Genomic DNA, 26767 nt, shown 5'->3' on the forward strand with positions numbered 1-26767 from the left:
TCGAAGACAAACATCCAAGGTGGGCGCTAAAGTAAACAGGAGCCAAAAATACTCATTTATTGAACTCGACAGTTTTATCAGGAAATCAATTTTCTTGTAAGAAATATTTGATTCAAAGAACCACGTAATTATAACATTAATCGTTTATACTTAAACCAATCCAACCAAACCCTTTAAAAATTGTGTTAATGGAAATGAAAATCAAACTGTGTAGTCAGTTATTAAGCCACTCCGTGGGGTCAATGATGAGCTCATTTCTCAATGGGGTAAGTATTTTTTTCAAACATAATAATACGAAAATTCACTATTTTCCTTTTCAGAAATCAAGCATCCGATTCAGCTTCACAGAGAGGCTATCGACACTGCTGACTTTATACTATTCTTGGATGAGTTATTTGATTCGTTGAATGTATCCAGAGCTTGGACATCCACTGCGAAACTATCAAAGAAGACGGTTAGTATTCAAACAGAACACAATGTTTGTTGGGAGCAGGCGATACAAATTTTCAACAGTAAATATTTCATTTTATTGCCCTAGAAAGAAAAGATCCATTGTGGTGCCACTTTGAAGAATATAGTGACAACATTGAAAGCATTCCTTTACCTGTTAAACTGTTCAATGATTATCACTTTATATATACTCTCACTGGGGCTTCCAATCAAGATTGTTTAAAAAACCTTTTTGGGTACATTAGAGCATATGGAGTAAGGAATACTAACCCAAATGTTGAACACTTTATTTCATCATTCAAAACTTTAGTTATTAATAATTTCATGTCGGTGCATTCCTGGTGATCTAACTGTGAGGAAGATAAAACAGGGAGTTGAAATCTTTCCTGCAGGAAAATATAAAATCCACATAGGTCTTTGGGCAACTAATTTTTTCTTTTCCGAATTATTCATGCATTCTAAGCTTTGGCATGCTGTTTTTGATTTCTATTGCTGACTCCCAACAAACATTGTGTCCTTTTTGGATAATGTTGAAGATTTCTGAACATATAATAATTTCAACCTCATTTCCTATGAACAATATTATTACTGATGAGGATAAATTCAGATGCATACCACCCGACTATATGAATATCGACAAGTGTTACGATCTGAATTGAGCTAGCCAGCTTGTCGATATTTATATCGTCGGGTGGTATGCATCTGAATTTATCCTCATTATTTTATTCATTGCCTCCCTGTTTAGGCGTGATCATTCTTTATTAATATCATTACTGTTTATTATAATTATTGTCTTATGAAGATATGTGACCCTATTGACATTTTACCTCTGCTCATATATTCATTGCCATAATTATAGCTTATGTATTTCCATATTTTTTTTTCCTGTGCTGGGTATATCAATATATGTATATTTTTCATGACAAGTTTTATTTCTCCTTAAAATTCGCCCTAATAATCCATATTATACTATCGACGTCTAAAATACCAGTGAATGGGCTAATTTAAATTTCGCGCCATGCGATTGCAGTTTCCAGTTATACCGACATTTCTCCCGGTTAGTTGGGTGGCAGCCGCATGGGGGCGCTGAGGGCGGGATAAACTGTATTTTGCATCGTAGAACGTGAGTGTCAGATCTATTCTACTCTGTAATCTGTGCACCTCTTCCACTTGACTAGAAAAATAAAATAAATCACACTGAAATGACATTTGACGTGAGTCACTGAACTTTCTTTTATTGTAATTAAATGATCTCAGTCTTCACAATGAAATTAATATTTGCTTTGATGACACTAAATCAATATTTGAAATAAATAATTATTATTATATTATAATTATATTCAGAAAACAACCGTTGGATATGTTTCAGTTACGACATCGTAGGGAAATAACGATAAATAAATGCTGTCAATCTATCCCTGCTCATGACATATGACATATTATTTTATAGCCGTTATTGCGCAATTGAATGACGTTTTCACATGAAAATTGTCCAAAATGTTTTATTTATAGTACAATTTGAAACAAATGTTCTAATTAATGGAGGAATATTTAGTGATTATTAGGTATTTTATGTATTTTATTATGTTATCAACACCGAAACAGAAAGAAATTACTGAAAAATTGGTAATTCGATCATTCTGGGTGCCATCTTGATTTATGTTCGGTCACGAATAAATCAGATTTCCAGGATTTGAATTAATTACTCAATATGAAGATTTCCTTTTCAATAACAAAATATTTAAACCCATCACAATTCTGTTCGTTTTGATTGTGAAACCGAAATATGACTTTGGTATTACCATGGCAGAAACGTCTTTGTTTTTATTTTTATTTGGCGGCAACTGCTAACAGTTTTTTTCACCTGTTATTTGAAGCTACTTTCTACTTCATTTTTAGGCTGCAAAAATGGAAGGTAGTGAAGGAACCAGTCAGACGGAATTGTATACAGGCTGGTCATCTGTAGTTCATCAACCATGTGAAGATCTTGAAGAGAGTGAACTTCCTAGTACTGTTGATATTGCTGCATTCAGTACTAATCTCGATGTAGAACCTTCAAATTCTTCCACTCACGCTCTGCATTCAGGCAGTGATAGTGATTCTGATGCTGATTCAAGTGTAAGATTCAAAACTATAAAACAACAGTTTTTAATATAGATAATCATCATAAATATATCGATTTCTATTTATCTTATATTTGTAGAATTCGGGTAGTGAAGCATCTCATTCTGGCAGTCAATCAGATTCTTCTGAATCAGACAGTTCATCTTCTAGCCCAGATTCCACCTCTCGTAGTTCTTCCCCTGCTGAATTTTCTGTAACTAGCTCTCAAACTGATGGTTTACGGTTAACAATTGCGACAATTAAAAAACCTGGTGGTAGTCCATGTGAAGAAAGAACATCCGAGAAAAATACTGATGTGAGAACTGCATCTAGTTCAGATGTATCGTCTGAATCAGAAGGTGAATCTCATAGTTCCAATGGTGGAAGACCAGGAGCTAAAATCAAACTAGGTCCTTCTGCGCCAAAAGGAAATGCTTTATCTGTTGCATTCAACAAAGTTGATAAAAAAACTGATTCTAAAATTGTCAAGAAGGATCCTTTGTCTAGTAAGATAACATCTAAAGGAAAAATTAAATTGAAAAATTGTAGAAAAGTGAGTTTTTTACATTATTGGTACAGGAATTCTTTCAATATTGAAATCTTCCTTTCAGATGACTTCTCTGAATCGTGATTATACTTACTGTAGTTCTGATGGCGAATCAAAAACAGAGACCATTGGAGATGATAGTGTATCTATATTGGCATCTTGTAGTCTGCAAGAAATCAGACAGGAAGATTTGGCTGCTATTTTGCCTGATCAGCAAGAGTGTGACGCGTTTGGCAGTTTTGAAAGAGAAAATAGTGGTAAAAATGGTGTTAAAAGATCACCAGAGGCAGATATGTCTGATTCAGATATGGAGCTCCCTCATCAGGCTGTTAATGCGCTTATACAAAGAACAACTGAAAGTTCTAGTGAATCAGAAAATGAATTACCCAACCCTCCTGCCTTGTATGCTAACAGGTATTTATAATTAAATAAGTATGTAGTATAGTATATTAGTTCTAATCAACTAATTTATTTTTGATCATGTAGTTTGTACCTTAGCCTATTAATAAGATATGATATTTCAAATCTATTATTTCCATGTTATATTTTTCTGGTTTCTATCTGCCATTGCTTCATACCACCTGTCCCCATTCTACTCTGAAATTTTAAGCAAAACATATTAGTTCGTGAACAATAATTGATGTCTCCTATTTCTTTGAACAATGGTGCAGTTTTTGCTATTAAGAATATATTTTTCAGCCTTCTCCAACAGTTTGAAGTCCAAACACAAATGTTAAGTACTCAGGTGGCAACTTGCAACGGTAAGAAAACGCCAGTGCAATCGAAAAATGACCCTAACAACAAAAGGGAAGAAAATCCGAATGATTCAGAAAAAGTCAAACGAAGGAGAGGTAGGCCTAAAAAAATGTCTGCTTCCAAGACAAACAGTGTGAAATCAGTGAAAATTCATAACGGTAATTACTCCCTCAACCCGAATGTATCACCAGACAGTGGAATTCAGAATAGTCCTGATCATATATCCAGTCCTGAACCGACCCTGCTGAGAGGTTCATATAAAGAAGAAGTCAAAGACAAGGCCTCAACTGAAATGAAAAAAATGTCGACGACGGAAAAAAATTCAACCAACAAATTGTCAATTTCAACAGACCAACTCGATAGGCATTTTTATGGACATTCTGAGAAGACTCTCTATCCACCCAAGAGAAAAGTGGGAAGGCCAGCAGCGGTATGTAAAAAAGAGGTACCAAAAAGTACTAGACAATTGAACAATAGCAGTTCTGGAAAAGGGGAGAGTAAAGTGCTAACTAAGAATGAAAAGTATGCACGGGGGGACAAGAAAAATAAGGGGCAGCAAGATGTTAAAAATATCAAATCGGGCAAGCTGAAGCCTCATAATTCTTGCAATGAAGGAGTACTCAAGAAATCCAATACGATATGTGAGCGTCTAAGTAAAAGATTAGAAGTGAGTGGAAAAACAGGAAATAAGTCCTTGTCTGCTCAAACGAACGTTAAAGTACAAAGAAATGTACAAACACAAAAGGTGACAAGTCAAAACAAATCGGACGTAAAGCACAAAGTGGTATCTTTGAAGAATGCCAAGGTGATGCACAGTAAACATCAACACAAAATTCACAAGAAACGCAAATTCAGAATTTTGAAACCATTGGCTTTCATCACTCAAGACCCAAAAATTAATGTGGAAATAGATAAACTGGTGATGGATTTCAACAAACTGTACATCTCTAACAGTGGCAAGTTTGCAAAGGAAAATATTCCTGAAATATTGAAAACGATAAAAAGGGTTTCAAAAAAGAGAAAAACGAACGAATACGATAGAAAGAAAAAGAAACAGAATGTCAACACAACAATAAACAAAATTGAGAATTCTAATGAGCAGAGGTTGCCATTAAAAAAGAGACATTATCATATTTCTGCTACGGAGAGTAATAAAATGGAAGAGGAGGAGGAAGAAAAGGAAGAAACTAAGACTGTGAACGAAGATAAAGTGGAGAATAAAATTGGAAAAGTTCAGATGACTAAATGTTCTACCAGTATCAGAGGCAGCCAAGGAGGCGCAGGTCCCAAACCAATTAACAATAATAATTCCAACGAATCAGATTCAAAGGAGGTTCACATTGAAGAAGCTATCGAAGCTTGCATCAATAGATTCTCAAGCGTCACACCCAATGGTAAAACTGAAACAACTGCAGACGTCAAACCGTCTGAGAAGGTTCCCACATCTATCAGTTCCATAACGGCTACAACACCTAAAAAAAGGCACAGGCTGGTTATGGAAAGTATGAACGATACCGAGAGGGAACCTTTACCCAAAGTCGAATTATCTGAATCTAATAAACGGTTGAAAACTTCCATTGAAAGCGTAGTGTCTGAGCTCAAGATGAAGAAGAGCCTGTCTCCGAAAACGTCCTCACCTAACGAAGAGAAAAAATCTGAAAGCGTGGCCCAAATGATTACTCGCAAAAAAAACAGACTGGAAGATCTGACCTCGAACTTGGTTTTGAAGATAAATCCCGGTTTCGAAACGGAGAAAAAAAAATCTGAAAACGGCAAGAGCTGCTCCAATAAGTATCCAGCCTGTAAAAAGACCAAACCAACGGAATTAGAGCAGTTGGATGCGATCACTTCTTCGAAGCCAACGGGCATCTTTATGCCCACTGTTGACATCGAATTCGCGACGTCCTCGGATCCATTGCAGGATGGCAAAAAAGCGGTGACTGAGCCTAAAAACGTTAAAGAATCGGAACCGACAATCGTGCCATCCATGAATCAGAGCACGGAAAAGACGGCCCCGGATACTGTTAAGAAAAAGGTGCGAAAAAGACGGGCACCGAATAGAACAGGATTTCCCACAATTAAGAAAAAAAAGAAGAAAATAGTTCCGGCGGAAGAGAGAGAAGTATCTGTCAAGAGTACACCGATTTGTGACCGAGTACCAGTTGATGGGGAAGAATATACTAGTTTCCTAAATCGAACAGTAAATGGAAATAATTCTCTTTTATCCGATTTGGTAAGTGAAGATTAATTTAAAAATTTAAATTTTTTATTTTCATCATCCATCGATGTGGGATTTCCGCTTTAACTGAAGAGTCTTTCAGAGGAAAGTAATTCGTCTTGTTTTAGACCCCGTCAACGCTGGACGATATTTCTGTCAAGAGTAAATCATCGGAAGAAATTGGCAATTCCAAATGGGAGATGATGAGCGAATGCGACAGTTTGCCACAGGAGGAACGAACGGAACTCGATTTGGAAGAGTTCCAGTTGGGCCCAGATTACTCGATGAGAGAAGATTCGCCCACAACGTCAGTAGATACAAAGGACAGCGACAAAACGACGACCGAGGTGGACCTAGAAGATTTGCCCATTGGTAAGAGGCTGGATAGGCAGAGGAAGAATATAGAAGGAGCATGTAGAAAGAGGAGGTTGCGAGAACACAGCTCAACCAGCAGCATTGACAAAAAAAATACCGATGACAGATTCACGACCAATGATGAGAAGAAAAACAAAAAAACGCCCAGGTGGAAGAAACGTTATCTTGTTGCTGGACTATTTTCGGATTATTACAAGGAGGATGAGTAAGTTTGTATTTTTTTCTGAAACTTTTTATGCGCTTTTTCTGGTACCTAAATCATAAAAATTGTCGATATTAAACTTATTTTTATTTCATCAGCGAAGCGACGAGGATAAGACGTAAGGAAAACGCGAGCAAATACGCGAAAGCGATGTACGTTCCCTCGGAACACCCGTACGGTCTGCTACCGCCTCCGTACCATTGCGGCAAGTACCTCCGTTGCCGAAACGTGGCTTTTCAGCTCCCTTACGACCTGTGGTGGCAACACACGCATTCTCAGTTGCCGGGACGCGACGTAGTGCCCTCCTGGAATTACAGAAAGATCAGGACCAACGTGTACAACGTCAAGACGACCGGCACGGCGTGCGAATTGCAGACCTGCAACTGCACGCCCTCTCAGAAATGCGGGGATGATTGCATCAACCGCCTGGTGCTCTCCGAATGTCCCGCCAACATGCACCGATGCCAGAATCAGAAGATTCAGAGACACGAATGGTCGCCTGGGCTGGAGAAGTTCATGACCGATGACAAGGTGAGAAAAATGTTTAAGTACTTTTTTTGGAAAATGAGAATTTTTTTCTTGATTAAAAAAATTTCACTAGAGCTGGTAGAATTATTGATTAATTCTCGTTCTGACTTTTTTAAATTAATGGAAAATATAAGCGCAATCTGATGAGTATTTGAAATAATAATTAACTAAATTAAATGATATCATAGAAACATAAAATATTCTTCAGTTTAATCTAAGCATTTGGATCGGTAAAATAACGATAAAGGTCTAAAAGGTCTACCAACAGGGAATGATTGCTTTCTAACGAAATCTACTTCATTCTTTCCGCAATGATCAAATATATTTATGAAATTCTACCGAGCTTTCTAGAGTTTACTGTTAAAGAGAAAAAAGATTTTCATAACCTCGATTGCTGATTGGTTGAAATTTATGTTGGTGTTACTACTTCTTGTGACAATTGACATATTTCATTGGCAAATGTCATTTTTACTGATATATATTATATTAATATTAATATTGCCAATGTGCTGTATAGCTTACAAAATACAAGAATGCGTTCAAGCAAAGATTGTGTACATAACCAAAACTGCCCATAACCTAACAGATTACTTTTTCCTTCTTGACATTTGCCAACGAAACATGTCAATTGTCACAAGAAGTAGTAATACCAACATAAATTTCAACCAATCAGCAATCGAGGTAATGAAAATCTTTTTTCTCTTTAACAGTAAACTCTAGAAAGCTCGGTAAAATTTCATGATTATATTTGATCATTGCGGAAAGAATGAAGTAGGTTTAGTTAGGAAGCAATCATTCCCCGTTGGTAGACCTTTTTCTAGGTTGGCCAACATGTAGGGAACTCCTCCATTCGGTCACAACAAGAAAAGTTACAAAAAAATTCGTCAATGCTTCAGTTTTTCTTAGAAACATATGGGAAAGAGGTGAAAAAAAGTTGAGTAATGCGCTGCAAGTACTTTAGCCATTTCTGTTAATTCATTTGGCCACTGTTGCGATTCTTCAATTGAGCCGTTAATTAATAATAGTACACTACACATATTTGTATAAAAAATAAATAGTCCTTTAAAGGAGAAAAATTCTTGCTAATAAAATAAGTGAACAATGCGACAATTTGTTGGCAGGGTTGGGGCATACGTACCAAGCTCCCGATCAGATCGAACGACTTCATCCTGGAATACGTGGGAGAGGTGGTGTCCGATCAGGAGTTCAAGGAACGCATGGCCAGCATATACGTGAACGATACGCACCACTACTGTCTGCACCTGGACACCGGCATGGTGATCGACGGGCATCGGATGGGCGGCGACGGCAGATTCGTGAATCATTCCTGCGAGCCGAACTGCGAGATGCAGAAATGGCAGGTGAACGGCCAGTTCAGGATGGCGCTGTTCGCGTTGCGAGACATCGAGGCGGGCGAGGAACTGACCTACGACTATAACTTTTCCCTGTTCAATCCGGCCGAGGGACAGGAATGCAAGTGCGGTAGCGAGATGTGCCGCGGGGTGATCGGAGGTAAATCGCAGAGGGTCAGACAGCTGCCTCAGGCCGCCCCGAAGACGAACGGCGGTCGGGTGGGTAGGCCGAGGAAGGTCACCGCGGCCAAGAAGCAGGAAACTAAAGAGAACTTGCAAGGGTCCGGCCAGGAACAAACGATGCAGCAGTACTCGTGCGCGCCGCTGAAGCCGATCAGTCATCAGCAGAAATGCTACATTTTAGAGCATCACTGTTTCCTGTTGAGGAACATAAACAAGGTGGGGAGATTTGCTGCGTTTTGCACTGTTTTATAAAGCCAAAAATTATCTGATATATTACAGGTGCGTAAGGTGAAAGATCGTGCCGTAGGTATATCGTTTGTGAACCGACCGCCGACGGCACCGCCAGTGGATCACGGCACAACATTCCTGAACCATCTGAACGCTTTGCAGAAACCCAGGAACATGAAGACGAGGAGGATAGCACAGGCTGAGGACAATCCCGACTTTAACCGATCGGTCAAGGTGGCATCAGTGCTCAAAGATATCTACGACTCCGTGGTCAATTTCAAAGGTATTACAATGACGATGAAAAGATTCACGATAAATACACTGCGCAAAAAAATTAACGCACATTACGGAAATCTCAAATTCTCTACAACTGAAGGTGTTGTCAATGATAATTATTTTTATCAGGATTATGCATGCATATGTTATCCACTTTCAACGGTTTTCCTCAATACAGATGTTTTTTCCCAGCAGGAATAAAAAAGATCTGATTTTGAATGTATTAGCTCCATTCTAAAATCAGTTGTTCTCGATCAATTCTAGTGATCAATAGTTTTTCTTTCGTTTGATTTTCTACACTCGATCGCTATGCAACGCGAAATACGCAATTTGACCCAAGAGGAATGTGCCCAAGCGGTAGTTTTGCGAGAAGAAGGGTGGACATGCACAAGAATTGCAGAAAGGTTCGGAGTTTTCCATACAAGTCTGTCCAGAATGTTGCAGCGATTCAGGGAGACAGGTATGAATGTCCGAAGACCAGGACAGGGTAACAACTGCCATTCAAGAACGTTACTTGAGAGTTTCTTCGTTGAGACAACGGTTTGCAACCGCTCGCCTCCTTCAAATTCAGCTTGAGCAAACTCATGAGGTGCAAATTAGCACTCAGACAATAAGAAATCGCCTCAGAGAATATGATTTAAGGCCTCGTGTCGCGGCAAGAGGCCCAGCCCATCGAAGGGCGCGTTTGGGTTTTGCGAGAGAGCATATCCATTGGGAATAGGCCGATTGGGAAAGAGTTCTCTTCACAGATGAGTCTACATTCTGCCTCTACCATTGTGATCGACGTTCCCTCGTATACAGACGTAGGACGTCCACATGAAAGATATGCTCAGTGCAATTTCCTGAATACTACTGGTTTCGGGGGAGGATCGATTATGGTATGGGGTGGAATATCTTTGACTGCTCGCACAGACCTAGTGGTCGTTGATAATGGAGCTATGAATGCTGATAAGTATATAAGGAACATTCATGAAGAGCATGTAGTGCCTTTTGCCCCATACATTGGTGAAAATTTCGTTTTTATGGACGATAATGCCAGACCCCATCGTGCGCGCATCGTTCACCTTGAAGAGGTTGAAGTCTCTCGAATGGAATGGCCAGCAAGAAGTCCAGATCTCAATCCGATTGAGCAAGTTTGGGACAACCTCAATAGAAGGCTGAGAAGTTCAGAAAATCATCCAGCTACTCTTAACGACTTAGGAACCCAACTCGGAGAAATCTGGGAAGGATCAGATCAGAACATTTTAAGATCACTGATTTTGAGTATGAACCGTCGTTGCCGAGCTGTAATTAACGCAAGGGTTGGAAATACCAAGTATTAAATCACTTATCAGCATTTCAGTATTTTGAAAATTGTTCATCCCTCTTCTTTCACATGAGATTCTGTGAAATCCTGAATTTTTCTTCCATTTAATGTCTTGTTTCGTTCAAAACCTTCCCGGGAGAACATAAAAAATAAGTTATAAAGTCAATGTAGAGTTAACTTTCGTTAAAATTGAGATTTTCAGAATGTGCTTTAATTTTTTTGCGCAGCGTACATAGTAAAGAGATATTTCGATTCGATTCGAATAATCTGTCGTGTTTTCAGACGAGACCGGTTCCGTTTTGGCCGCGCCGTTCATGAACCTGCCTTCGAAACGGAAGGCTCCGGAGCTGTATCAGTCCATCGGCGATCCCATAGACTTCGTCACCGTCGAACAGAACATAGCCAAGGGGGCTTACCGCTCGACCGATTCCTTCGACAACGACATGAACAGGGTGCTGCTGACCTTCACGAAATTCTTCGGTTGTTCCAGCGAGCACGGCATAGCCGCGATCCGTCTGAAGAAGGTCTACCAGGAAAGTAAACGGGAGAGTTCGTCCAAGTTCCAAGATTTGCTCGGCACAAAGCCTCCGGCCAATTTCGTTTCCAAGAGGGACAAAAGTGAGTATCGGGGAAGGAGATTGAGATTCATTGAGCTTTTGAAAGTTTTAGTACACGGGAAAATTTTTTTACAACCCATCTTTCCTAAGATTTATATGTCAACTGTTAATTGGGGGATTCTAAACTGTTTTTCGTCAAAATAAATCACAGGGTAGAGCCTTGAATGAGACCTTGGATTGGGGTGAATTCCTTATGAAAGTGCCTTTTCAATTTTCACTGTCCTATGAAAAAATCTTTGATTAATTTTAATCAAGTATGTTGGACAGTAAAGTATGAAAATATTTATAGTATTTTCTTCTTAATAGATGAAGAAGAAGACATAATTCGATGCATTTGTGGTATGTACCACGATGAGGGCCTAATGATACAGTGTGAGCGTTGTCTGGTGTGGCAACACTGCGAATGCGTCCGAGCGGATCCTGCAGCTCCCAGTTATCACTGCGAGATTTGCGTGCCCAGAGAAGTAGATTATGAGATACCCATGGATGAATTCACAGAACACGGCCACAGGTATGCTAAGTTTTGCACAATATCACAAAAAGTTATAAAGTAATTACTATTGAAGCTAAAAAATTATCGCACTTGTTTATGCAATTTTGATACTCTCTTATTTCTCAAGATCTCCATGATAATAGATATCATTTATGTAGATATTACATGACTTTGATGAGGGGGGACCTACAGTTGCGTCAGGGTGACACAGTTTACGTCTTGAGAGATATTGCCATTCCGGGAACTGAAAAAAAACACAACTACCAAACCATTGGAAAGATAGACTACAATGATTTGGATATATTTCGCATTGAAAGGCTCTGGAAGGATTCTAGTACCGGTCAAAGATACGCCTATGGCCATCATTACCTACGACCGCACGAAACCTATCACGAACCAACAAGAAAGTAAATATTTTCAAAACGTATCCCTTGAATATTGTTCAAATAATAATGTGTCTTTCAGATTCTTCCAGAACGAAGTTATGCGGGTGCCTCTCTATGAAGCTGTTCCCGTTGAATTGATAATATCGCAGTGTTGGGTCTTGGACCTGAACACGTTCTGCAAGGGCCGGCCTATAGGCGCGGACGAAAAACACGTCTATATCTGCGAATATCGGGTGGACAAATCGGCAAGACTCTTCCACAAGGTGTCCAAAGCCAAGTTTCCAGTATGTACAAAGAGTTATGTCTTTGAGAGGTTCCCGGAAAGATTGAAAATAAGCAGGACTTACACACCTCATGAACTAGGCGATTCTTCTATCAAAACGAAATCTAGGAAAACTCAAGATGAAAAACATCTGAATGTGGTTGAATCAAGAGCTACTTCTGTTTCAGCTCCTAAAGTTAGAGTGAGTAAAACAAATTGAGCATAAATTTGATCATACGACCCAGAATTTTTGATAGCATCAACAAGTTTGGGTTCTGATGACATTAATTTACGCCCAGTGTTTACAAGTTTAGATAAATAGTATCAGAAGCAGCCTTTAATCGTTTGTGTTTCAGGATTTGAATGAGCAAAAGAGTAGACTGAATAATATCTTATTGAAATTGTTGAGTAAAATGCCTACTAAACAGGTCCTGGACGTTTCCTATTTACTAGAAGGAGGAAGGAGGAGGAAGAATAAAAATTTTAAAATGAACCAGTGAAACAAAAGTGATATTTTGTACATTATTCTGATGAGTTTTCAGGCGGAACAAGTTGAATTTCTAAAAACTAGTCATAGCTTGTTGAAAGTATTTATTATTAACAATAATTGTAATTTTAATTTATTTGTTGACATATTTCGCGGCTATCTTTTTGAGGTCTTGTTTGATAAAACAACTGTTATGATTCTGTTAGTTTGGTAGACTATTGCTCCATTCATTTGTATACAAGTTTAATCTTACTTTATAAAAATTAATAAAACCTTGTGAATTTTTACATTCATCGCTACTTTGCCTTGTTAATAATTTAACCTTTGTTTTAGATATAAACCTATATTTATTTTCTCAATGCTGTATATATTGAAATATAGTTTTTTCAGGATCATTTATTATTGTATTAAGATCCATCTTGTTGAGCTTTTGTATCGTATTTTATTGAATTGAACACCCAATTTGATGAATACATATTTATTTTGTTTTCTATTTTTAACACTAATAATTTGCTTTCAATAATTGTAACATCACATCTTCATTTTTTACAAGATTATGACAACCATTAGGTCACAGTTTATAATTATAAATAAATGTATTTTTTGATCACGGTTGTTAAATTCAATTATATTTTCGATCTCTTTTTCTATTGAAGCTTTGAGATTTTCATGTGGCTTTTTCCGTTCATAATTCTCATGTTCATTCTGCAATATCCACCCTTCCTACCTATAGAATCTTGTGATGACATTCATGTTTGGAATTTCATTTTTGATTCTCAAGTAAATCAAACATAAGGTCATTACCGCTTATAACTTGATCACTGAGAACTATAATCTTAGCTCCTGTTAAGGCTTCTACGAAATTCAATGCTCCGATTTCTGCGTAAGTAACACCACCAATAACGTAAACCAACAAAGTTCTAGTTTGTAATGGATATCTCCTTTCGTTCCTTATTGTTAAATTACCCAATCCATCCAACTTAGTTCTGATTTCCTCTAGTGGTGTAGAGTTCAGTATGAAATTAGCTATTTGAGCCACTAAGGGTATGTATGTGCCTCGAAATACGTAACTGGGGCAAGTCGGATACTTGAAATCCAATTTATTTTTATTAGGTGGTATCTGTTTCAGACGATTGGCAAACAAGTAAAATTGACTTGTAACCATACGAGGTAGCCACAAACTAGGAAATAAATTTCCAGCAATGGAGGATCTGCAGTCGGTAATAATACCTGCATTTATCAAGTTTTGTATAACGTAAGAGTATTTAAATCCAAAATTATGCAAAAATTTCTCCCAAAAAGAGCTGATTTCGCTTTCAGTTAGATTTTGTGTAATTAATATTAAACAGAAGAGCCTTAATGACAGTAATTTGTTATTCTCTATGGAAGTAGATTCCATTAAGAAACTGAAATTACTGGATTTTGAAATATTGTTTATGATATTGAATTCACAGTCGCAGAGATTCTCAAATTTCCAACCTAAGCAATTAATTATAGTTTCTGCCGCAATCAAGTGATTGGAAATAATTTTTTTTCTAGAATTTGTTGGGCCCAGTTGATTTTGTACATACTTTTTTATCTCATCGATAGACATATCTTTAGAGTTGAGTTTCTCCATTTTCAATTCCTTGGTTAAATTACTTAACACCGATGTAACCTCGGTGAAATATTTATTCTTTGTCATGGCATATACAGGGTCCTGTTCAGTATCCATATTAATTAGAACTGGACCTTTTCTCATTACAGGATTGAAATGATCATCAATCTTCAGTTCATTTTCATTCTCCTTATGTTCACAGTGCCCAGCCCTAACATTGTATATCTCTTTTAATAGAGCAGAGTATATACCTGGAGTCAATAAGGCACTAGGATAATCTATATTTCTATCTAAAATAATCAATCCCCCGACTTCAGAGTCCATTTTATCACTGAATCCCTTATCTTCACACAACTGGTCAAACTGAGATAAAATAATATTTGAATACTGACCTAATGCTATGACAAAGTTGGCTTTTCCCAAAACTAATAGTAATTGCCATAGACATTTTGAAAACATGGGAAGATAATTCATATTTTGACTTATAAACATAGAGCTAAAAGCTAAAGGACACTCTAGGCTCAGAATCCCACAATCTGTATGGATCGGCAACCATTGAAAAGAATGTAATCTAACAACGCAATCTCTGTTTGAATGCGAGAGACCATATTCTTCCAATTCTTTTTCAAAAATATAGGTACTTTGTGGCATTACCAACACATGAAACTTGTTAATGGGAGGATTATCAATGTCAACCGATGAGCGAATTTGATTGATTGCACATTTGAATGCAGAAAATTTTGAATAAATTATGTAGTAAACTGCTTTAGAATCAAACAATGGAGGGTTGTCGTCCAATTTGAAAATCTTTTCTATTCCATTAGATCTGAAATTTGAGAAAAAAGGAACTTGAGATGAAAAATTCGAGTACTGAAATTACCTTAGCCATTTAACTCCGCATATTTTTTCCAAAGGTTTAATTATAGTTGGCTCCAAAATCAAATATTTAGAGTTAACATTGAGGCCGAATATTTTTGAAAGGATAGATTTCGATAGTTCTTGAATAGAATATAACTTTTTATCCAACTCCATTTATTTTGTTACCTTAGAACATAAATAAGACAAGAGAAAAAACAACACATGAGAAAATATGTCATAAGTCATAACAAAGTGAAAGTGGTTAACCTTTGAAATGAGTGAAAGTGAACTACCGAAAACCACAAAAAGACTACCAGCAGAGACAGAGTACTGTCAAAGAGGTACGCAACTCTTGTCATCATGGTTGTCTTGTCACCGACTTTTATTGACATTGACAGTTGCTTTCGAAGTGGCGAAAGGTGACTGCGTGGAGCTTACTTTCATACAGCACTTTTCAAAATGAATATTCCTATATCACAAGAATACACTTCCAAAGCAGAAGATATAGCCGACCAAGTGAGTAAATTTGGTATACTGTAAATTCAGTTTAACTTTACCACTTTCTAAATAAAATACTCGGCCTTTGGAAAATTTTCCTAGGAAGTTGTTATTATGATTCTAACTAGTAAATGTTTGCATTTTTCCTATATATTCATCAGATTGACACGTTTATCGAAAATTTTCAACTCTCAATTCAAATAATAAGCTGTTCGATATCATATACTTTAATGAACAAATCATTATTTTCTTCACTTTATCAGCAATGCAAATCAACCATATGTGATCCCATTTTGAATTTCTTCAGGTGATTAGAAAGCTCAAACATGTATTACCTACTGCAGCTCGATTATGTCTCATATCCACCTTCTTGGAAGATGGCATTCGAATGTGGGTACAATGGTCAGAACAAAGGGAGTATATGAATATGTCATGGGGCTGTGGATTCTTTCTAGCTACAATATTTGTATTAGTTAATCTCATTGGACAGCTTGGTGGGTGTGCTATGGTTATATTTCGTTACAAGGTAACCATTGCTTGTGGAGTACTATTTTTCATCGTAGTTTTACAGGTGAGTGGACTAAAGAATGTAACTGGAGTATGAGATTCAGTAACTTCAATTATGATTAGATAGATATAATTTCATATCATTTCCAGACTGTCGCCTACAGCATTCTTTGGGATTTTCAATTTCTCATGAGAAATTTGGCCTTAATTGGAGCGCTTCTATTGGTTCTAGCTGAAAGTAGAGGAGAAGCAAAAAGCCTTTTTGCAGGTGTTCCATCTTTAGGGGAGAATAAACCTAAAAATTATCTTCAACTTACTGGAAGAATACTCTTAGCATTCATGTTTATCACATTGATTAGATTTGAATTCACCTTTCTACAAGTGAGTAATAAATGTGAATTTCAATTGATATTGAAAAAGTAGTTTTGATACCACTAATTTAATCTGTTTTTAGATTGTTTTAGATCTTTTAGGCTCAGCCCTGATGGTTTTAGTAACAGTAGGATATAAAACCAAACTGTCGGCCCTTATTTTAGTTATTCTTTTGACAACATTGAATATTTACCATAATGCATGGTGGAACATTCCTGATTATAAACCTCTGAGAGATTTTCTCAAGTATGATTTCTTCCAGGTAAATGAATACGGATTATTATCAAGTTTTTTTGTTTTGAAGGTACATAAGACTATAGTAATTTTGTTTTCCAGACTTTATCTGTAATTGGAGGCTTGCTGATGATTGTATACTTAGGTCCTGGTGGTGTTTCTATGGATGATTACAAAAAACGATGGTGAAAGGGCTCTATTTTTTATTGCTTCACAGAGCTCTGTTTCCATTTTGTGACTGACTTTTCTTATTGACAATGTACAGATTCTCTTTTAACTATCAACTTTAGTGTTCCACATCCTAATGTTGATCAAAAATATTTGATGTTTTGAAGAAATAGTCCCGCCACAAAAATATTCATCATATTATAGAGTCTATTCTATTCAAATATACACATGGGAGAGTGATTGTAAATATTTACACTAAGCTTAAAATGAATATGTTTGTCTTTTTACATGATATTGGCAATCAATGGTTATTGAAAAGGCCATTGATTACCAGCTCAAAATGAAATTTTGTTACAGATTGAGTATTGGTTGAGTTGTGAATTAATAAAATATTTTTACATATCACAGTGTAGCATAAATTAATTTTGTTCATGGAGCATATGAATTGAAAACCTCTTATTAGCTTCTCCAAATACCTGAATTATGTAAGGGTGGTATACACCCTTATTCTATCATTAAATTTGAATATTTGAAGATTTTTTATACTTCTGGGAATACCTAATCCCTATGTTACCCATGAAGACGGTAAAAATATTTCGTTCAGAGACCGTTGTCTCTGATTTCGGTCCTCAAACGAACAGTAACAAAAAGCACTAAATTTGAAAATGAATGTCGGAAAACTAATATAACTACATACACACATTTAGAATACAACAAGTAACAACTGTTGTTACACATCAACAAATACAAGTTTAGTTGTCTGTTTTCTGCAAACTGATAAAAATATTAACGATATTTTTCGTAACCACAGATTCACTAAAATTAATCTGTGACCATCAATCATCACAGAGAAATGATTTTTGAAAGCGAATTAAACATAGTGACCTGCTCCTATTGTTTCATGCGCACGATGTTCCTTTCGTGTCATTGCGCCACCACAGCCAACTTAAAAATTCGAAAATGTTTCGAATCAAGCGGCGTCTTTTCGTTGAGTCTACGCGAAAACGATTTGTGAAGTGTTTTCTATCTCTCGGAATTTATTAATCGCCCTTAAAAGTAAGTAATGCAAAAAACAAATCCGAAAGCACGTTAAAACCACCCTATAGTCTGAAGTTCCTACCCGAAAATCAAATATCGAATTGAATTCTCGATTTCAGAAAATATGATTTCATAATATGATTAACCCGAACATTTTCATTTCAGACAGATTTTTGGATACTAAGGTGACCACAAGGTCGAAGAGAAAAAATGATTGAAGGGTCTTAGGTAACAGTCTTGTCCCTTCTAGGGCTGGGCTGCTAAGGGATCTCCCTGAAATCATTTTCAACTTTAGCCATCGATGGACCAAGAGCGAAAAAGCAAGATATGAACGTCAATGTGAGTGAATTTCAAGTTTCGCTCAATGAACTCTTGAAAATAATATTTATAAACCGGTTTTATCAATGTTAGTACATATACCTATTAAATGCTTAAATCATATAGATGTTCTATGAACATATATGAGTAACATTAGAGGAATTCTCCATTTTTTTTTGCTATTCTTAAAACTGAAATTCTATATCACTATGTTCTCCTAACGTTCCGTCATGGATTACTCTTACTTTTTCAAAAGCAACACTGTATTTTACATTGCTTAGGTGTTTTGCCCAAACACCTTCAGCTATTATAATAAAATAGTCATTTTTCGATAAATCATTAATTATCATTGTTATGTGGAATTCCATTGGTAAAACCAGGGTTTATAATATGCACCAGTATACCTAATGGTATACTGCACCGTAATATAGAATTCCATTGGTAAATTAGCATTGGATCATTTGGAATCATTGGAGTTAGTTCAACTTATGCAGTCATTGCATTTGCTATTACTCAATCTTCAGATTTTAACTGTATCAGGCAACGTAGAAAAAACAAACTTAAAACCTTAGAAGGCAACATACCATATGATTGGTTCCCACATAATCAGTGTCCAATCATTTTGATCAGGTCAAGAAAATCTGAAAGAGCAAATTGTTTTTTTAATATGAAAAATCATTTGTAGATATTAATGAAATGTTATTGTTTAGATTAGCGCCCACCTCGTTGATTTTTTCATCCATTTCAATGAATCCAAATGTTGTCCACAATAGGTATCAATGTAGGTATTTGAGTTTTTAGTTAGTTTATTGCGAAAAATAATTCATCTCTTGTTAGATTAACTTAAATTGTGCCACTGAAGGCAGTGAACTCCATAAAGAAATCCTTTATTGAATTCACTGTATTGAGAGTATTTGATGTTCTGTGAAGGGTACCTTTCCATATCTGGGACAATGATAACTCAACTTTTTACATGCATTTATCATTTTTAGATATGTAATAACGTAATTTATGCATGGTCAGGTTCTTCTAGTGCCGAACGGTGAAAATATTACGATTTGACGGATATATGATTAATATTCGCTATTTTCATAAGAATACAAAAAAACCTTGTCTCCTACAAAATGTCTCCCGAAGTTGCTAATCTAAAAACGCTAAATCAGAGATAGTTGTTTAAGCAAACTTTTAAATTTAGTTTTGGAAGGTAGACCCTTCATACATTTAGGGTAGGTTTATGCTGGAAGGCAACTTATCCCATATTCCCTTTCTGACCTTTCGAAAAAGTTAAAATTTATTGATTTGAAGAGTAGTTTATGCTGGTCCGTATATTTTTATACGGGGGTATTCTTGCAGTTTTACCAAAGAGTAGTTAATCTTTGATTCAACTTCCGCAAAACGCAAAACAATCCAATTTTCAAGTTTACTTGTTGAGGGGATTAGGAAATAAGTTACTGGACAGCGATGTTCCAACCCAACCACAATCTCTACAATGTCCACATAAAGAAAAAACTATAGTAGCTTGAGGTAGACAAAATGATCTTTCCTTCATAGAAAAAACCTTAAAACAGAACACTAATTATAAAAAATATAAATGAAAATCAATGAGATTAGAACCAAAAAATATATCAACAAATCATAAATTAATAGAGTAATTTGTGGATCAGCTGACTTTGACCATAGACAAATTTACTTTGACAGGACCGATGAGGCGCAAACTTGGACCCACAGATTACATAAAAGATCTTCTTAGTCAGAGACAACCTCTGTTCTCTGTTCTCTGTTCTTAGTTTTTGTACCAAAGATTCCTCTTTGCTTGTACATGGAGAGCACAGATGGAGAGTATCAGAGACAACAGGTTGTCTCTGGAGAGTATGTTCTTATGCTTTCTCTATGACTTGTGTAAAGCACAGAAGTTAGCATTATTGAACTCTACAAGAACTTTCTTCTTCTTCTTTTAGAGTTCAATGGTTAGCATATCTGTTAGGTTATGTCTATGTCTATGGTTCTGTGACAGAGATATCTCTGTTCTGTGAGCACAAGAAAGTTGTGCTTGCCCCTTGTTTTATTTATTATTTGTGTTCTGTGCTTTTTCTGCTCTTTCATATAATTTTAATTCTATGGTTGCGTTTTTTGGTTGAACGAAGAGTTTCGAAGTTTGCTCAAATTCTGTAATTGTCTTTCTTGATAACTGAATAAATAAAATGTTGGAAATAACATGTAATGACAGGCTCGGTAAAAAGGTTAGAGTGAAATGTAACCCAGATGACACAATTGGAGATTTGAAAAAATTGATAGCCGCACAAACTGGAACAAGATGGGACAAAATTGTCTTGAAAAAGTGGTACACAACATTCAAAGACCACATTCAATTACAGGATTGTATCCTTTTGGGGTGAAAGTGAAAGTTTTTGATCAGATTCCAAAACTGTTTTGAACTCAGTTGCTCTTACTTCGTCAAAAATTTATCCACTTTTTCTTCTTCTATATTCTCTGCCTGGTCATGCCGACTTACACCTTTCCCAAGAATTCAGAATTCAGGCTTGCATTAGGGAAGTTTATACAACTTTCCCTAAAGAATTGTGACTAAAAATTTGGTCAACTCAATTCAATCGCATTTCTAACATCTGAAAATTATATTGGTATTTTAATGCCATTATTTCTTATTGACCCATCTGAGCTTTGTTTCTTTTTCAATTCAGTGGAGATCTAAATACACTTTTCTGTTTCACATTGTTATACTCTACTTTGTATTATTCCTTAGTCTAATCCAGATGAAATTCATGATGGAATGAATATTGAATTATATTATCAATAGAAACAGCAGTTTTTCGAATCGTGGATGTATATGGAATTATTATTTGTGATCATTATCATACTAAGTATTAAATATGTTAAGAATAAACAAATAACAATGGGTTTTCAGTTTATTCATGTAAACCAAAAAAGCTCTCCTGACAACTTTCATATCTTTTTTTACAGTTATGACTTTCATTTGCAGCTGCATCATAAATATCTTCATTTGCTGTATTGTGTGTTTTGATTCTGAAATGCAAAGATGTCAGTACATCAATGAAAATTGATATAGAAGAAATATACCTGAATATAACTTTAATAATCTCTTCCATAAAATTTCCTTTTCTGTCTGCAATCTGACTTACTTCACATATCATCTTTAGGATACATGCTTGACCATCTTTATTCAATCTGTAATATAAGAGTTGATTCATAAAACTTGTCATTTATTCTTCAGACATTTCTTACGCATTCAGAAATTTTTCTAATTTTTCATATAGGCTTCTTCTACTTCGTCTATAGATGTGCCAGTGTTCTGATTCTACAGGTTGTTCTCGAAATCTTTTATAATTGTGATTTGGAAAATAGATTCGATCAGGTCTATAAATAAATTCATATTTTATTACCAGCCAAAAAAGCAGGCAAGCTTTTTGAAGTGACTCAAATAATTTCATATATTCATCAGCATTATATGAGATTATTATACATATTTTTGTTGCTCACAGGCAGATACATTTCATTCTCAAACAATGCCATGCCTTTCTAGAGATAGTACTCACCTACGCATGCTATCGTATCCTTGAAAATTATAATATTTTTTCACCTCTTTACCCATTTCACCAATATCGTGGCTGTTATAATATGGATTATAATCTTCATCATTGTTACCGTTATCTTCCTCTTGGTATATAGATTGTAGGCTTTCTAGGTGATCGGGTATTTTGGAGTCCATTTCAGGGCGATTATTTTTGTTTTTCTTATCGAGGAAAATCGTTGGTTCGTGTGGTAATATCCATGCCATTGCAGCAGTGGATCCTATGGTAAATATGCGTCCCATTCCGAGTGACGGCATCGTTAAACAATAAACTACAATACATCCATTAAACAGGGCATATCGAGGGATTATAACATTCAGAATTGTACCTGAATCTTTCGGATAACGATTCAAAATTTCATGTTTATTTATTTGAAAAGAGATCAGGTGAGAGATTTCAGCGAGAATTTATTCGAAAAGATTCGCACAAATATGCTTGTTACACAAAATATATATCTATTTGAAACGCAAGTCGGTAACGATCTACTGGGTAATCTGTGCTAACGATGATCATTGCGAATGTATAGGTAATTAAATAAATGCCCCTAAAAAAAGTGACATACCTAACTGCAAAGAACTTCCTTCTGGGAAAACCAAATATCTCCTTTTTCTGGATAAAATATTTTTCGGATGTGTTAAATTGAAATTTCCAAACGAAAATGGTAAAATTGACATTAATATCAGAAGATTCCAAGGAATCATTGTGAAACATCGATAAGAATGAGCTCAAGAAGCCCAAATGAAGAGTTACTAAATGGAATTATATATAAAAAAACAATGTTTACATAGCGGCACCTGATAAACCGTTATTTCAATCCTGTGTGATTTTCTGGTTAGATGAATACAAGCCTTATCCCTAACATATTCGACCATTCTTTATTTTTCTATTGCATTAGACGTTTTCGATGTGATTCATCCACTTATAGGATGTCGAAAAACCTTGGTGAGAGCCTTGCCGAAAACGTTTACGATATTCAATGTAGCTCAGACTGGTTGAGATATTTTTCAAAATTTTTACAATTTGTTTAATTGAATGATTCATGGGAGAAAATATGTCCAGAGGACAGTTATGCCAAATTCGTCATAATATGAAGACGTCATATTATTATTTGTCTCGAATATCTTGAAAATTTATTTGTTGAATAGAGTATGGCACATTCAATTAGGTAGAGCATGAACAAAATCAAATCAATAAGTGAGGTCCAGCAGTTAGGGAAAAAAGAATCAAGAAATATATTGCAGGAATATGTTGGAACCAAACTAAGAAAACGACGATGTTCACGAAGTTCATATGGAGCAGGAATAAATTTTTTAATTAACGTTTCCTCGTCCGGAACAAACCTAAATAAAAAGATTCAAGATGAAATCAGTAAACTTGAGTACGTAGAAAAAAAAATTCGCAACCATAAAACGAATGCCAAAATTATTTGCTCGTCTGCCAAAGTTCCGAATAAAGTTCCATACGAGCGGAAATTGAAACATATGTTGGCAAATATGCTCGACAACATAGACTCGGTTGGGATTAAATCGAAAAAAATACCGAAATCCATCCAGAAAATAGGAGAAGTAGAAACTGATATCTCGACAGTCAGAAAACGCGAAAAAGTAGAAAAGTCATTACAGCAATGCATCAAGGTAGATAGTTTCACAAATGTTGAAGACAAGCAAAAAAATAAAACCGAAAAAAAACGCGATAAAATAAAAAAACCTATATCATTCAGAAAATCCTCATTAAAGAAGCCAGCTTTCGAACCATCCCTCAAATGCAACGCATTTGGTACAGGTTTTGAATTCGCAGAAAGTTTGAATTTTGTACCAAAAGTCGATTTTCATCTCTCATCATCTGAGATGGAAAAGATTGTTGTTCCTCCCAAGAAAGATGTTGCAAATGTTTTGAAACTGGTTGCTGAAAAATCATCAGGAAGTTATGTAAATTGCATTTATGATTCCACATCTTATAACGAAGTCAATTTTGATTATGGTCTATCAAAAAACAAAATGAATAAGCGATGTAGTGGAACGGTGTTCGTACAAGAAAGTGAATGTGCATTGAAAGATGGATCGGTTGTCGAAGATAAAATGAAAACACGCGGGAATAAACCAGAGAGAAAGAGATTTTACAGTTATTTGAGAAGAGGAAACTTTACAATCTCGCACCATACAGATGAAAGTAGGGAGCATCACCTAGAAAAGAATTCTAATATAAACTTACAATATATCACAGAGGAAGAACAAGACGACGAGAATGCGAAGGAAACAGTGATATTGAATCATCATCTAGAAAATGGAACTGGTGTGGTTGGAGATGATCAAACATCTGTTTATCCAATAGATTTGATAGAAAGAAGTATTTTGGCGGTGGAAAATATTTTACGCACAATAAATTCTATAACAAAAGATTTTTCTGAAAGGAAGGCAAATAAAAATATAATTTCAAAAACCCCAGAGCATCTGCTGAAAATTACTGAATCATCTTCCGAGCGAGACAGACAACAAGAAGTTGAAAGAAAAAAACACATTGAATCTAGTTTTGAAGAACTGAGTAATAAGGATTCTCAAAAGGAAGTTGTAATATTAAAATCACCGATAAAATCTTTTTATGCGTCAGAAGAAATAATGTTTTCCCATTATGGAAAAGGCCAATTTGAAAAGGAAGTTGCAAATGATAATAATTTGGAAGAGAATATGGATCCTTTAAAAAAAGCAATAAATTCCCTTAAAAATGAAAATATTTCAAAAAGACCCACAATACCCCAAGCTTCTAAACTGAATGTTGAGCAGTCATGCAGTTTTTCTTCCAGTTTCAGTTGTGTTAATTTCACAGCCAGCCAAAAATTGTACAACAGCTCCGTCTTGAATCAAATTTTGTTGGATAATAATTTTTCCTCCAACACTAAAGTAACAGGAAACAAATTTTCCTGTTACAGTTCAGACTTATCAAAATGTTCCAATCTCTTTCCAGAATATAACTTCCAGAAATGTTTGTCGCTACTGAGAAAAAAGTTCAGGGATTTTGATAAGGTCAGACAGAAAGGTTTGATTGATAAAAGCGCTTTGGAATCTTCATTTCAACCGGAAACAAATTGTGCAAAGAAATTTGAAAAAAATGAAACAGTGGATGAAATTACTTCAATGGTGTATGGACAAACAAACAAAAAAGAACATTATCAAGTTTGTTTCAAGAACGAGAATTTCAAAAATCAGTCAGAAACATCAATAGAATCTTGTTATAGAATGAACATTGAAAAATTCAATTTGAATATCAATCCTATCCAAGGTATGGTGAAATCGAGTCCAGTGATAAGTAAATGAGTAAGACGAGTAGACATATAATGTGTTGTCAATTCAGTACGTTCAAAATGCATTTTCATCATTTCAGAAACATGTGAAGAATAAAATCATGAATTATAAATAATATATATTTTTGGAAATATTCAATGGAACTTTTTACATTAATATAAAATCATAAAGGCAAAGCGCAAATTTAGGCATTTTGAAAAGAATTATATATAAAGTCTAATGAGTTCATCACTAACACCAGAAGTTGTTAATATTCCTAAATCAGTAAACAACAAAGTAATATATGTAGGTGGTGTATAATCCACTAAAGGATGAGTTCTTTTGAGGTCTATGACATTATCTGGATTGATATATTTATACTCTTTAGGTATATCTCGATTATTCAATGGAAATATTCTGGAAAATTTAAAGCTTTCAACTAGCACATAGAAACGCTTCTTTAGTTCTTTGGCACATATGGCCATTGGGAACGTCCCGACTTTATTGACAATTCCTCCGCTCTCAGCCACACACTCTGCCCCTACCATAACAAAATCTACTTGTTCCATAACATAAGCAACAGCTGAATCCAAAATTGCTGTACATGGAATGCCATCATCCTCTAATTCTTTGCACATTTTGAGACCAGCTCTATCTGGTTCAGAAATCGTGACAAATACTTCAAATTCTATCTCTCGTTTAGCAGCATCTTTGAATGCTTGCAATACTACTCTGGACCTTGAATGCGTTAAAATTTTGCTACGGGGCCTGATGAAATCTTTTGTGAATTTCACAATCTTGTCCCTAGATTCATTGAGCTTAGTGATGAATAAATTTCCTCTACTCAGTAATATATTTCTACATTCTTCAAAAGTATCTGTATCCAATTGAGCCAGAGTTATGAATCTCCTGAATAGTTCACATCCAGAATTTATAGCTGCTACAGGATAGTTTGCATTCTTCATGATAGTGATAGCTTGTTTGAGGTTTTCATCGAGACCCTGAATTGTAGAACTTTCCGATTTTTTTATGATTTCCATGAGGGTTTTTATCGCAGCGACACCAACGGATACATCCTCATCTTGTTTTATTAGGTTACAAAAATACTCTCGAATATCATGTTCCTCCATTGCTTTTATCTATCACAAAACACAAATGTATTTTTACTCAATGAAATAAATTAATTCTTGGAATTTAAAAAAAATTAACCCAAAGACAGAGACAAGACAAACCTTTTCTCTATGCCCAAAGAGTTGCGAGCACAGAACACAAAGTTTCGAGCACAGATCGTGACACTCACTCTCTAATCTGTGGTGACATAATAGATAGTATCGAGAGTAGAGAGAAGGAGAGCCATCGCCGTACTAAAAATGTGTCCCCGCAAACGGGAAACGTAGGCTAGGAGTCGCTGCGATAGCTACGTTTATCGATAAGGGGTGGGGAATTTTAGCGTCAATTTAAATGAAGTTACTTTTTGTGACTATGACTCTCTATGGCCAAATGCCCATGACTACCTTAAAGT

At 35.7% G+C, this 26767-nt stretch overlaps 7 protein-coding genes and 1 long non-coding RNA gene across 10 annotated transcripts; 4 read left to right on the forward strand and 4 right to left on the reverse strand.

Annotated features, from left to right (window-relative positions):
* The first annotated feature begins 1882 nt into the window (after nucleotides 1–1882).
* Nucleotides 1883–13377, forward strand: LOC123315389 (histone-lysine N-methyltransferase ash1). The gene is made up of 14 exons (XM_044901059.1): nucleotides 1883–2015; nucleotides 2350–2568; nucleotides 2654–3106; nucleotides 3165–3514; nucleotides 3800–6089; nucleotides 6203–6654; nucleotides 6750–7182; nucleotides 8301–8930; nucleotides 8994–9225; nucleotides 10807–11142; nucleotides 11448–11652; nucleotides 11793–12041; nucleotides 12100–12484; nucleotides 12639–13377. The coding sequence occupies exons 2-14, from the start codon at nucleotides 2359–2361 to the stop codon at nucleotides 12780–12782; spliced, it is 6369 nt and encodes a 2122-aa protein (XP_044756994.1). The 5' UTR covers nucleotides 1883–2015; nucleotides 2350–2358; the 3' UTR covers nucleotides 12783–13377.
* Nucleotides 12772–15471, reverse strand: LOC123315399 (vacuolar protein sorting-associated protein 33B). Its single transcript, XM_044901069.1, has 2 exons — nucleotides 15247–15471; nucleotides 12772–15192 (listed from the first exon to the last, which is right to left on the reverse strand). Exons 1-2 carry the CDS (start codon nucleotides 15396–15398, stop codon nucleotides 13533–13535), a joined length of 1812 nt encoding a protein of 603 aa, XP_044757004.1. The 5' UTR covers nucleotides 15399–15471; the 3' UTR covers nucleotides 12772–13532.
* Nucleotides 15472–15574: 103 nt separating this feature from the next.
* LOC123315407 (surfeit locus protein 4 homolog) lies at nucleotides 15575–17408 on the forward strand. Its single transcript, XM_044901085.1, has 5 exons — nucleotides 15575–15740; nucleotides 16030–16293; nucleotides 16380–16610; nucleotides 16684–16863; nucleotides 16938–17408. Exons 1-5 carry the CDS (start codon nucleotides 15684–15686, stop codon nucleotides 17022–17024), a joined length of 819 nt encoding a protein of 272 aa, XP_044757020.1. The 5' UTR covers nucleotides 15575–15683; the 3' UTR covers nucleotides 17025–17408.
* Nucleotides 17163–19416, reverse strand: LOC123315413. The gene is made up of 2 exons (XR_006537951.1): nucleotides 18944–19416; nucleotides 17163–18314 (listed from the first exon to the last, which is right to left on the reverse strand). It is a non-coding gene; the product is annotated as an uncharacterized LOC123315413 (long non-coding RNA).
* A 1002-nt stretch (nucleotides 19417–20418) lies between these two features.
* On the forward strand, nucleotides 20419–21275 carry LOC123315412 (ubiquitin-like protein 5). The gene is made up of 2 exons (XM_044901097.1): nucleotides 20419–20738; nucleotides 21131–21275. Exons 1-2 carry the CDS (start codon nucleotides 20561–20563, stop codon nucleotides 21172–21174), a joined length of 222 nt encoding a protein of 73 aa, XP_044757032.1. The 5' UTR covers nucleotides 20419–20560; the 3' UTR covers nucleotides 21175–21275.
* On the reverse strand, nucleotides 21270–22910 carry LOC123315408. 3 transcript variants are annotated; one of them, XM_044901088.1, is made up of 5 exons: nucleotides 22762–22910; nucleotides 21932–22238; nucleotides 21621–21752; nucleotides 21456–21563; nucleotides 21270–21401 (listed from the first exon to the last, which is right to left on the reverse strand). In XM_044901088.1, the coding sequence occupies exons 2-5, from the start codon at nucleotides 22222–22224 to the stop codon at nucleotides 21284–21286; spliced, it is 651 nt and encodes a 216-aa protein (XP_044757023.1). In that variant the 5' UTR covers nucleotides 22225–22238; nucleotides 22762–22910; the 3' UTR covers nucleotides 21270–21283. The 3 variants fall into 3 exon arrangements, with proteins under 3 accessions (XP_044757023.1, XP_044757021.1, XP_044757022.1); XM_044901086.1 differs by lacking the exon at nucleotides 22762–22910 and adding an exon at nucleotides 22530–22755; XM_044901087.1 differs by lacking the exon at nucleotides 22762–22910 and adding an exon at nucleotides 22296–22500.
* Nucleotides 22911–22934: 24 nt separating this feature from the next.
* LOC123315397 lies at nucleotides 22935–25404 on the forward strand. Its single transcript, XM_044901068.1, has 2 exons — nucleotides 22935–24508; nucleotides 24575–25404. The coding sequence occupies exons 1-2, from the start codon at nucleotides 23140–23142 to the stop codon at nucleotides 25276–25278; spliced, it is 2073 nt and encodes a 690-aa protein (XP_044757003.1). The 5' UTR covers nucleotides 22935–23139; the 3' UTR covers nucleotides 25279–25404.
* LOC123315405 (translation initiation factor eIF-2B subunit alpha) lies at nucleotides 25370–26499 on the reverse strand. Its single transcript, XM_044901083.1, has one exon. The coding sequence runs from the start codon at nucleotides 26373–26375 to the stop codon at nucleotides 25470–25472; it is 906 nt and encodes a 301-aa protein (XP_044757018.1). The 5' UTR covers nucleotides 26376–26499; the 3' UTR covers nucleotides 25370–25469.
* Nucleotides 26500–26767: the final 268 nt, after the last annotated feature.

The sequence above is a fragment of the Coccinella septempunctata genome, chromosome 6 (assembly GCF_907165205.1).
Source record: "Coccinella septempunctata chromosome 6, icCocSept1.1, whole genome shotgun sequence".
NCBI classification, from domain to species: domain Eukaryota; kingdom Metazoa; phylum Arthropoda; class Insecta; order Coleoptera; family Coccinellidae; genus Coccinella; species Coccinella septempunctata.

What these genes read in the sequence shown, in the direction of transcription:
- LOC123315405 (XM_044901083.1), bottom strand. Translation starts at nt 26,375, where the DNA reads ATGGAGGAACATGATATTCGAGAGTATTTTTGTAACCTAATAAAACAA.
- LOC123315407 (XM_044901085.1), top strand. Translation starts at nt 15,684, where the DNA reads ATGAATATTCCTATATCACAAGAATACACTTCCAAAGCAGAAGATATA. An exon ending in CAGAAGATATAGCCGACCAA is followed by an intron (nt 15,741 to 16,029) that starts GTGAGTAAATTT and finishes GAATTTCTTCAG; the next exon opens with GTGATTAGAAAGCTCAAACA. An exon ending in TTTTCATCGTAGTTTTACAG is followed by an intron (nt 16,294 to 16,379) that starts GTGAGTGGACTA and finishes TATCATTTCCAG; the next exon opens with ACTGTCGCCTACAGCATTCT.
- LOC123315408 (XM_044901086.1), bottom strand. Translation starts at nt 22,668, where the DNA reads ATGATTCCTTGGAATCTTCTGATATTAATGTCAATTTTACCATTTTCG. An exon ending in AGGAAGTTCTTTGCAGTTAG is followed by an intron (nt 22,239 to 22,529) that starts GTATGTCACTTT and finishes GATGTATTGTAG; the next exon opens with TTTATTGTTTAACGATGCCG. An exon ending in ATTATTAAAGTTATATTCAG is followed by an intron (nt 21,402 to 21,455) that starts GTATATTTCTTC and finishes TTTGCATTTCAG; the next exon opens with AATCAAAACACACAATACAG.
- LOC123315389 (XM_044901059.1), top strand. Translation starts at nt 2,359, where the DNA reads ATGGAAGGTAGTGAAGGAACCAGTCAGACGGAATTGTATACAGGCTGG. An exon ending in CCTGCCTTGTATGCTAACAG is followed by an intron (nt 3,515 to 3,799) that starts GTATTTATAATT and finishes TATATTTTTCAG; the next exon opens with CCTTCTCCAACAGTTTGAAG. An exon ending in TTTCAGCTCCTAAAGTTAGA is followed by an intron (nt 12,485 to 12,638) that starts GTGAGTAAAACA and finishes TTTGTGTTTCAG; the next exon opens with GATTTGAATGAGCAAAAGAG.
- LOC123315397 (XM_044901068.1), top strand. Translation starts at nt 23,140, where the DNA reads ATGAACAAAATCAAATCAATAAGTGAGGTCCAGCAGTTAGGGAAAAAA. An exon ending in ATCTAGTTTTGAAGAACTGA is followed by an intron (nt 24,509 to 24,574) that starts GTAATAAGGATT and finishes TTTATGCGTCAG; the next exon opens with AAGAAATAATGTTTTCCCAT.
- LOC123315412 (XM_044901097.1), top strand. Translation starts at nt 20,561, where the DNA reads ATGTTGGAAATAACATGTAATGACAGGCTCGGTAAAAAGGTTAGAGTG. An exon ending in CCACATTCAATTACAGGATT is followed by an intron (nt 20,739 to 21,130) that starts GTATCCTTTTGG and finishes AGTCTAATCCAG; the next exon opens with ATGAAATTCATGATGGAATG.
- LOC123315399 (XM_044901069.1), bottom strand. Translation starts at nt 15,398, where the DNA reads ATGGAGTTGGATAAAAAGTTATATTCTATTCAAGAACTATCGAAATCT. An exon ending in TGCGGAGTTAAATGGCTAAG is followed by an intron (nt 15,193 to 15,246) that starts GTAATTTCAGTA and finishes CTCAAATTTCAG; the next exon opens with ATCTAATGGAATAGAAAAGA.